Source organism: Opisthorchis viverrini, assembly GCF_000715545.1.
Source record: "Opisthorchis viverrini unplaced genomic scaffold opera_v5_55, whole genome shotgun sequence".
NCBI lineage: Eukaryota > Metazoa > Platyhelminthes > Trematoda > Opisthorchiida > Opisthorchiidae > Opisthorchis > Opisthorchis viverrini.
Genome location: NW_008751709.1, coordinates 607,248 through 617,730, shown reverse-complemented (window position 1 = coordinate 617,730; position 10,483 = coordinate 607,248). Strand labels below are relative to the sequence as shown.

At 44.3% G+C, this 10,483-nt stretch overlaps 1 protein-coding gene across 1 annotated transcript; it reads left to right on the top strand.

The window, feature by feature from the left end:
• Window positions 1-246: 246 nt before the first annotated feature.
• T265_03614 (hypothetical protein) lies at window positions 247-5,416 on the top strand (the record flags this gene model as incomplete). Its single annotated transcript, XM_009168149.1, has 2 exons — window positions 247-585; window positions 5,252-5,416. 2 exons carry the CDS (start codon window positions 247-249, stop codon window positions 5,414-5,416), a joined length of 504 nt encoding a protein of 167 aa, XP_009166413.1.
• Window positions 5,417-10,483: the final 5,067 nt, after the last annotated feature.

The following is a 10,483-nucleotide window of genomic DNA, read 5'->3' as shown; positions in this document are numbered from 1 at the left end:
TTTCCTAAACTTTGTTGTCTTTTTGGGCACGGGTTTCCATTTCCATCTCTGTGGTCAGTAGAGTCGTACTCTATTAACCCAGTCGGTGCGATCCAGTCTGCTTCAAAACTCCTGACTGCACTCATGGTAGTGGCCATTCAAGTTTCACCCTATACCTGTTAGCTAATCAGGTGTTCTGTGTACTGTTCTGTGAACTTCTCCATTGTTTTATTCCCCACACGACTAACCACAGGATTTTCGCCATAAATGTTTTCTGCACCCTACCAGCTTTGGGACATACGAGATGGACAATGCAAACAAACCTTCCCAGGACACGAGTCCGATATCAATGCAATCACCTTCTTTCCCAGTGGACTGGCTTTCGCTACCGGAAGTGACGATGCCACGTGTAGACTGTTCGATATCCGTGCAGATCAGGAAATCGGAATGTTTAGCCATGACAATATCATCTGCGGTATCACGAGTGTTGCATTTAGTAAAAGTGGACGTCTCTTACTTGGTGGTTATGACGACTTCAATTGCAACATATGGGACACATTGAAACAGGAACGTGCTGGTACGTTATTTCAACCCAGCCCTCATCTCGTATGCTTGCTCCTTGTTACCTATCCGTTTTGAGAGGAATTTTTCCTATTTTCGTAGCGTCTTATGTTGGTACTTTCCAGAACATCGAGGCCAAGTGATAGTCAAAATATCAAAATTAGGGAGCTATGCGGTTGAAGTGACTTCAGTGAGTCGGTTAATGGCAGGGTACAGTGTTTCTTAAGAGTTATGAAGCTAAGAATATTGCTTGTGTTTGACTACCGCCGCCCTCGAAGCATTGCGCATGGGCATGCCGGAGTAGCAGTAGTGAAACGTGGTGAATGGTTCTTAATAACTAATTAACTGATTGTTCGATTGCTTACTGAATTTGGCTGGCTCGGCCATATGCTGGATAATCGGTTGCATGTAGTGTCCCGCTTGCCTAACGCCCGAATACTGGGAAGAAAGATATCGATGTGACACCTAGTTAATTTTTTAAAAATTATTTTATAAAGGTCGAATATCTTATTTCTCGCTGGAAATTGGCATAGCACTTCCTCGTGAACTCTAGAGGAGGCAAAATTCTCACCGTAAAATTTTCGTCGTGAAGCATAAAAAACAACAACTACCACTTAGAGTATAGGAAGAGTATAGCTACGAAGCCGTTGCAGTGTGAGCAAACTGTTTGGGTTCTCCTGCCCTTACTCACCGTCAGACAGCCCATCAGAAGGGGATCTAGAAATATCAGTCGAGATTTTGTCTAATAGGTAATATCACGGTGTGCTAGTATTGTGGGCCTAGGATCGCAAAGTGAGAATACCACATAACCTTCATTACATAATTTATTTTGTCTAAACCGCCATAGGTCTTTTGAACAGCCTAATGGCGTAAAACTGGTGACTACATCCGTTTAATGGTGTGCTACCTGGATTGTCGCATTTGGTGGCGATGTCAGTTTGAATTTCGTTGTTGGTAAAGGCTGAAGTTTGGAACAAGAACCCGTGGTCAACCCAAAGCAGTTCAAGCAATTGTTTCACAGGTTCATCAGAAATTACCGTCTGTTTGCAGTGCTGTTCTGTTTAGCAGTCCAAGGCTTCCGAATCAATCATGGTTCTATGCCGGCGATGCATCAGTGTTGAACACTGATGTTTTGCTGTCGATGATGACGGGATAAAGAACCGTGGCACCGGTCGCCTCCTGACTTTGGCATTCACTGTTTTACCTTGATGTGATGTTTTGATTCAGCAGTCATTCGAATTGATTTTCGAGTTCGTCGCTATGGCAACCCATGTAGTCGATAAATCCTTTGTGCTGTTCCTCCCACCCATGACGCAGAAATCGATAGCTATTCCATTGACTTCAGCAATGAGGGGATCGCCCTAGTACGTGGAACAGATGTGCCATTTGTGCACGGGTGTTTTCGGGTGCGTGCGCTTGCGTACACGCTGCGGCCCACGTCAGTTTAAAGCATGTGCGTCGTATCGGCTTGTTTGTATTGGTCGATCGGCGCGTTGATGTGCGCTTTTACCGGCGACCTTTGTTACAAATGCCCACTTCCGTAAACGTATTGGTGCAATAGTTTGCATATGGAGAAGACCGTTTCTAGTTGCACAGATTGATGTGACTTCTGGCGCGTGCGCATATACAGAAGGGAAGTGGTTGTTTTTATTTTGACCGACTGTGCTAGATGGTGATGGGTACTATAAATTTGTACGGTACGCAGGCCTCGACAAAAACGGCCCGTATTCCCTGATTCGACTCATTTTTGCGTTTGAACTTAGTGAATTGTGGAGGCTTTCCTCATGGGGTTTTGAAAATCTAAACAAACATGACCAACGATTGATGTATCCCTTTGAATAAATAACTGAGTTCGACTGATATTCAAAAGCGAAATGCGCTGCACTGCTGGTTCATGCACGTTGAGTATTAACAGCGAGGTGGCTCAGGGTCGACTTTACTCAGAGACCAGATGACCCAGTGATTAGAGCGCGAATTTACTGGCCGAAAGGTTCGTGCCTATCGACTTTCTCTGTCAAAGGCTTGAGAAACCTGGCGGTATACTAGCCGTCGTACTTCCTTTTAGTGGCACCGAAAAAGTGCTACAGCTGAACGATTTATCCATTTATTTTTTTGTACTGCCAACGGTGCCGAGAAAGGGAAGCAGACCACAGTGCATACGGGCATGTGTAACACGTGATTCGTAGTTTTCAGGACGGGTCTTCGTGTTTTACTGCACCACCTGAGCACCTTCGTACGTCAGTAGACTAGCTGATACTGTTGTGATGTCCAGCATCACACCAGGCTTCTCTTTTGGCATGATCATTAGGCTGTTGATCAATCCACAGGTTCGCTTTCTGACTGGTTTTCCTCTATCTGAGTAAGGGCATACTGGAGATGACTGGGTTCCCGTTGAAGGCCCCGTCTATGGAGGGTTTTTTCGAAAACCTTTTTGTGGTGGGAAAATTTTTTCACATTCTTATTGTGTTTACTTCGTGTCTTTTTTCAAATTTGCCTTTGGAAGATATTTATTATCAACATTCACTTGACTTTTGATAGTCCGCCAAGTTGTGGTGTTGTCGCAGTTGACAAGTCTGTACATCCGAGACCTTCGTGTGTCCGTGATTCAGAGTCTCAGTAAACCTGGCATCATACGTAGGCGGAATTCCAGACACCACATGTGGTCGCATTTCTCACATATCTAACATTTGATGCTGGGACTGGGCAAAGGTGTTGGTGGGTGGGATTTCGAGTAATTGGCTTTATGAGGGCCTTGTGAGGCCTAAAATTCAAAAGCCGACAGTTGGGTGATCCGTATCCTTGTCCTATCAAAGGTTTTGATCTGCCGGTGAGTACGATATGCCGAAATTGCATCTCGGTTGGAACGCCGTAACGCGATATTGTTCACTAGGTCATTGACTAGCTCAGTTCATTGTACAACGATGATATTCAGTCTCTGCAACAAAGAGCTCTTACTATTAGACACACTGCATGGAGTTAGGTAGGCTTTACTTTTTCGTGCAACAGATGCTTCTGCGTGACGTCGACCGTTATGAACCAGAGAACATGCAGTGCTTCATTGGATGAATCACATCATTGAGGCTGTCTATTCGAGCGTTATGAATTTTGGGCGGAATTTCATCTTCGTCGCTGATCCCTCAGTTAAGTTCTCGGTCTGAACCTTCCAAGCTGCCGTTTTCGTCGAAAGAACCACCAAGGGTGCACAACGTGTATTAAACCTCCAAAACCAGGTCAAAAACACATGTACAAAACGTATAACAACTACGACTTATGTAGAATGTATGTGGCCACAACATTATATAAACCCGGCGAATTCTGGTGAATCATTGGCAGCTAGATGTTGAAGGTTCATCCGAGAAGTTTTCGGAGGTAATTTTAACTGTCTCAACTGTTTTACGCATATTTCGATGTCCTATCTCCATTTAAGCGGCATGTCATTAAGTTGATAGATTCACGGAGCGATCTGTGGGACGTGTTCCTATCCGCAAAGCATCGTACTACCGGACGGCCGCTGAACACGTTCATTTTATTATTTTACGGAAAGGGGTAATCTAGGGCAACGTTCCTATCCTTCTGCTCCATCAATAAAGTTGGAAAAAACAAAGGTGACTTACTGACTCCATCGACTTCGGGGTGCCAAAACACTAAAAGACGTGACTAGCGTGCACTGTACAATTCAGTTATTGCCAAGAGTACATATGGACGTATGTTCGGGCGTTGCCGGGGCACATGGACAATTTGAGGAAACTGTTAATTGGTCAAACTGGTGTAACGGTCGACCTGAACGTGATAAGTGTCTAACCGCACCCACGAACAGTAGCATGTGCTGGGTCATTGGGGTGGAGAACTGCATCATTTCAGCCCATATAGAAATGGTCAATGTCACCTTAATAGAGGTGTGAAAGTCGATCAGTTTTCTATATGAACAGATAAGTCATTAGAGTGCTGAGTGATTCAGGGCTCGCTTTTCTTCTTTTATTTACCTAAGGGTCATTCGGAGATTCATAGGATAGTAATCTCGTGATGACTTTGCTACTTCGCCTTCGCCACACATTAGTCACCGGTGGCAGGCTTGAACCAAATTAAGCAACGTTTTTGATGGGATAATACCCCCAGAGTATGTGATGAAGTTCGTCTGCATTCCTGGTATTAGTATACTTCCTGCCTCCCTGGCTTTCAATACATTGTCGCATTGGTTTGCAGTTGCGTTACTCGGACCCATCGGTGTATCCGCACCGTTATTTTGCGGTAAACAATTGCGTTGGAAACCAAATGACTCCATGTCTACCTACTAGCATTATTCTGATTTCTCATTTGTCAATGCGGTCACCCCCAGGCATCATTGTTTTAGCCATTGTCTTGGTGTAAACGTTCAAGAGACGACACGTTTCCCCTCCTACTCTCTGTTAAACGTCAACTGCTAGTACAGGAGTCGGTCTGTGGTGTCGAACACCACAGATGTTCAGGTTACCAAGGACTACCATATAAACGAGTCAATCGTCCAATTTAATTTAAGCAAATGCATTTGGACGTTATGCCGCTGTCTCATACCATGTGCCGTGCGAAGAATCTTGCAGTCAGTGTTGACTAACGAATGCTCAAATCCCCTGGCTGACTGGTAGAATTGTAACCCAGTCTCACCTGACAAGACGAAGGGCGGATGTCCTTGTGAATAGTATAAAATTGCTTATTTTTTATTTAGTGTTGAAAGAAGGGCGTGGACCACTTTCAAAAGCGGAACGTTTTTTCCTTTCTTTCTATTGAATCAGGCATCCTGGCCGGTCATGACAATCGCGTCAGTTGTCTCGGTGTATCTGAGGATGGGATGGCTGTTTGCACTGGATCATGGGACAGTTTCCTGCGGATTTGGAACTGACTCACCCTGTTTGGACTCCACCTGCTTCGGAGAGTACTTCTTCATCCTCCGATTTATCATGCACTCACTCATATTCGCACGCGTGTACACATGCAGACAAGACCCCCAGAGAGACAGACAGCCAACCAACCTACCCGCCATCTGTCCCACACGTTTCTCCCCACTGTGTCCTGTCGTGAAACTTGTGATCAACCTTTGACCCTCAGTAATGTGATAGATGTGGTGTGTGGATGACCCAGGCACATTCAAGTGCATGGACACGACTGTGGCGGTAACATTCACTATTTTTTCTGTTTGTTTGGGTCTGCAAAGCAAATTTAGGAGACCGGAAGATGAAACAATCCGAACATCGCCGCCACGGACGAAAACAACTCACGCGCGATTTAGTCTTTATTTCGTCTTTTTCCTTCACGCATCCATTCACTTTTTACTTGTGATTGACCGGGTGATTTGCATTTCAAGTTGTGTTCAACTCTAACTTCGTCTCTGATGTCTATCTGCATTATTTGCTTAAGTTACTTTTCATCTGCTCGTTCGCTTATTGACCCCTGCTAGCCCAATTAGAATATGGGGTAATCTACTAACACCTGTTTTTTGTGTGGTTCGTTTCGCCTGTTCACAGTGACCGCACGGTTGCCTTAACACAAGCACCAACATGTTATGACACCCGTTGGCAAGTGGCGAGTGTTTTTTTTTTCTCGAAAAATACGTGCCTATCTATATAGAGCGTATGTGTGCAAACTGAAGTCGGTGATTTTTGGCTCACGTGTCTCTCTACGGTCATTTTATTCATTTCCTTCGAGTTCAACCAGCAGTCAGTGGTTATCATTAACCGCTTACTGTACACTGTTTTATCCTGCCTCCGATTCCTGTCCGGTCAATGTTACTTTCTATGTAAGTACGGAAAATGCCCTTTTCATTCCTGCCGCGCGAAAATACACTTGGTGTGTTCCCTTGTAGCTGCGATGATTGATTTTGTCTATATTTCCCTCCCAGGTCGCTGAATATTACTGACTTCTTTATATAGAGCTGTGTGTTCCGTATCCGCGGTCCCCACCACCTGGTCGCCTAGAGGGACACTGTAGTACTGAATTGCTAATCTGATCCTTTTCCAATTTTGCCCGTGACTGCTGGAGTTTGGGTCAAAACACCAGACATATTCTTCATCACACTGTGTTGTGTTCGTTTACCTACCCATATTGCCCTTTGAAATGGCATCATCACCAAGCATTCTGCATTTCGGCACACTGGAAGACACTGATCTGGTCGATGCCTATCCTTCGAAGCCCTCAATTTTATTACCTTTACAACTAGCAACATGGCCATCACAACGCATACTGTGTGTGTGCATCCTACATGAGGAGTACGACGAGATGATGTTAGGACTATTCCACTTGATTTATCCTTTCAATTTGGAGTTACTTTCCACGGAAAATGCATTCATGCGCTAACCATTTAAGATTGTGTTCATGTGTGCGCTTTAGGGCCTCATCCCTATCTCTCTGTCTGTGTGGATCTAGTCAGCATATTATTGGTAATACTATATACATACAACGACACTACTGGTTGCATTCTTTCTACTCTTAAGACACTTATGCGCGCTCGCTTGATCTCTTGTAATGTAATTCAGTCTCTGTTTTCAACTATCATGCTCCATTTTCTTAATTGCACCTTCGTCATTAGTAATACAAATACTTGTTGCTACGAGACTTCTCTAGACTCATTAAACTGAAGTTTTTCGGTTACTTCTGATGGACTAGCTGCGCAAAGAAGTTTACGTAGATTGTAGCATTGGGGCGATAGTCCCGTTCTTCAGCTAGCGGAGTTGGGGCTAAGGGTCAGTTGTAGTAGCTGCAGCAAAATGGACAGCTGTGAAAACTAATGATTAGGAGAAAGCCGAGGTGACGTACGACCATTGTGGCTTGACCTGATAATCAGTCAGCAGTAAATACAGAAGGGAATGTCATGAGAAATAGCTGTACATAACAACAGACGTTAAACTGAGGGAGTTCACACTGAATGCAGCGTTAGTTATCAAGCCTTGTTAATCTGCAGCAGAACAGTTGGGTAAACGGACTTGTGAGGAGCAATGTCGAGAATCATTTACGAACAAGACATGGGCGAGTTAGACGACGTAGAATAAGGAGAGCAAGTTAATTTTCGCTTGGTAGGCGGTGCTTTATGGGTTCCTCACGACAGTGGGGACAACATCTGGAACAAATTAGGGACAATTTACCGGCCACGTTAGGGTGAAGTTAGCATAACCAACGTTTGAATACGCATTTTGGACAATATTTGAACCATGCTCGACTGAGGATACTCTCGGCAATGTTTACTTGACCGATTGATTGCGTGACGAACGAAACAGGTGTCCAAACTGCCCTGGGAGCGGCGTTATCGTAATTCACGCAAAGCAATCATCGAGTTATGGCCGCAAGACTGCATTTTGCTAAAGAGATTTAAGGAAAGCTATACTACTCACATGAATACGAGTGGTGCGTTATTTGTACTTTTCATCGGAATTAAACTTCACATTCCAGAGTTGCAGTTCCGTGTCTGGTGCTGGGTTCCGTCATCTGAATCCGTCGGACTTAAAGTCCAATACAGTAACCCACCAGGATGGCTGCTACAGTGTTTGGGGTATTCTACCTCTTCAGGGTGTGACATATAACTTAAAAGCAATGGGATGCATGCTCTGATGGATTCGTCGCTCCAGTTAGCGTGGCCTATTTTGGAGTGCTATAGATAAAGGCTTTGGAGCAGCACAGATAAGGAAGTAATTTATGTCGGTCGCTGTGCAATGGAACACCCTTTACTTCTCCCCATATGCTCTTGGTGCTAGAAAGAGAGAAATTCACGTGGACAAGGAATCTATCTACGAACCAAGCGTACTTGAACTGGTGATAGCGCACTCAGCTCTATTTAACAATCATTCATATTTGGACAAGTCATATGAGCTTACGTAAGAGTCAAATTTTCAGCCCGAGACAAAAATTCCACCGGACAAAGATTTTCGTCAGTCTCTTTGAGTGATCGCAGTGTTTGTACTTGTGTATGTCTGTAAAGCTTTGAACCCTTTTGGCAATGGTACTTGTCCCAGTACGGCATATTGGCGGTGAGGTAACTGACAGAATTTTCCACGAAATGATGCCTACGAATGTCATCTCGACGGTCGCTTATGGAGGACAACTGAACGGCATTATCGTCTTGGGTGCTAGATTCCAAAGTGGTTTCCGCTGCCTTGTTCACAGTGGATTATTCGTACCGTTTACTGTTTGGGAACAGGATTTAACCATCTTAACAGGGACAGCTACTGAACTGTCTATTGCTGTTTCACTTTCGCCGTTTCATTGGGAACGCCTCTCTCAAGATAATGCAGTGACTGGGACTGCTTCAACATAGATTTCATCACAGGTCACCTGGTATTTGTTCACTCGGATGATTTCCTCTGATGACGCTGAGGCACCTGGGTTAAATGAGGGGAGAGGAAACATATCATTGGTAGTTTGGGATTGCCACGTATGCCTCTCCAATGGGTTTGGAATTTTTCCCCGTTTGAAAGGTTCATTTCTCCTGAACACGCCTATCAAAGCGAAACAGTGGTTGTAAGTGCTATCAGCCCTACCGAGATTTGCACTGTGGTCATCTCGTTTGTAATGCAGACGCATTTTCTAGTTGAGTAGCCAACGGTGAGAAGGTGAAAACTCCTGTGTTTGCACAGTGTATTTACTGGGGCTTTGTTGAGTGATGGCAAGTGTGACTCTCCTGTGGTTCGTGTGTAACCATACTTCGGGGTGTTACGCTATACGAGGCTTATCGTCATCATTGTTACTCATCGGATGAACATGAAAATCGGTCACGTGATGCCTTGGTTACCAGCTCAATTTCGTGGCGACGGATCCACGGACATATTGGTTGGCTTGTGCACGTCGTGAATTTCATTTCAGATGTGATTCTTCTCCAAAAAATATTCCAAACTAGACAATCCGATGACTGGTGTATGTTTAGATTGTTTTTATCAACGTTTATCCTTCCTGGAGGAGGACCTAATAATAATGAATTCATTGACTTTAAATTCAAACCGTTGTTTCCTGGTGATGGCACTTGTTAACCCAAGAAAAAACACTCGACGTTGGTGATGCACTGCTTAGTGCGCACATATATGGGGATTTTCATATCACCACTCGGTACTTCTGACGAGTCACACCCAATGGCCAGCAGCACCCATTCGGCTGCATTCTGCGCTGTCCTGTCATAAGTGTTTAATAATTATAATTTCACGCTACTAATTCCTAATTAGTAGCTCAACAACGTAGCGTGTTTGTAGGCAACAAGGCATATCTTGGTTTTGCCGGAGTCAGGAGTGCATGTGGGCTTTAAAAGTCTGTTTCATAGACCAATAAATAGTTGGCATTTATCAGGTTGTTACTTTTATCTCATGAACTTTTTGTTGGAGCTTATGCAATGGCCGCACAAACCAGTGATCCGGTGTTGGGGGACGCTCTGCTGACAGCTTCGTATTCCAGTAGAGTTTCATGGAATGGTGATTTCCAACGGGAAGGCAATAGTTGCACTGCGTCTATCTTAGTCGTTTTGCTTACGGGATAAAACCTTATTTGGAGATGTAGGTGTTACCGATGATCTGAAATTGGAGCCTGCCAAAGCTTTGCATCTCTCCTCTGGTGACCCTACATTTAGCTACTTCCTAACTACCAACACTTCTGTTCACACTTCACCACTCTGTTTTACTTGCTGCACTATACGACCGAACTGTTCCCACTCATGCAACTGTTACCGCTTGAGTAATAAAGTTCAAGCTTGTGCCAAAGTGAAACCTGCGGCGTCCCGTTCGTAAATAATCAATTAAAAAAGCGTCAGATTTGGAGACACGAATGTTGAAGCAGGCAGACTGCTACGCGAATTAAAGTCTGAGCATATTATTTTACGGAGGAATTTCTTGAGTTGAACACTACAGTGAAGACACGTACGGCGTATAGCTAACAGAACGATCAACCCCATATTTTTGGTGGAGGGTATAATAAGTCGATGGGACTTGTATATGACGGT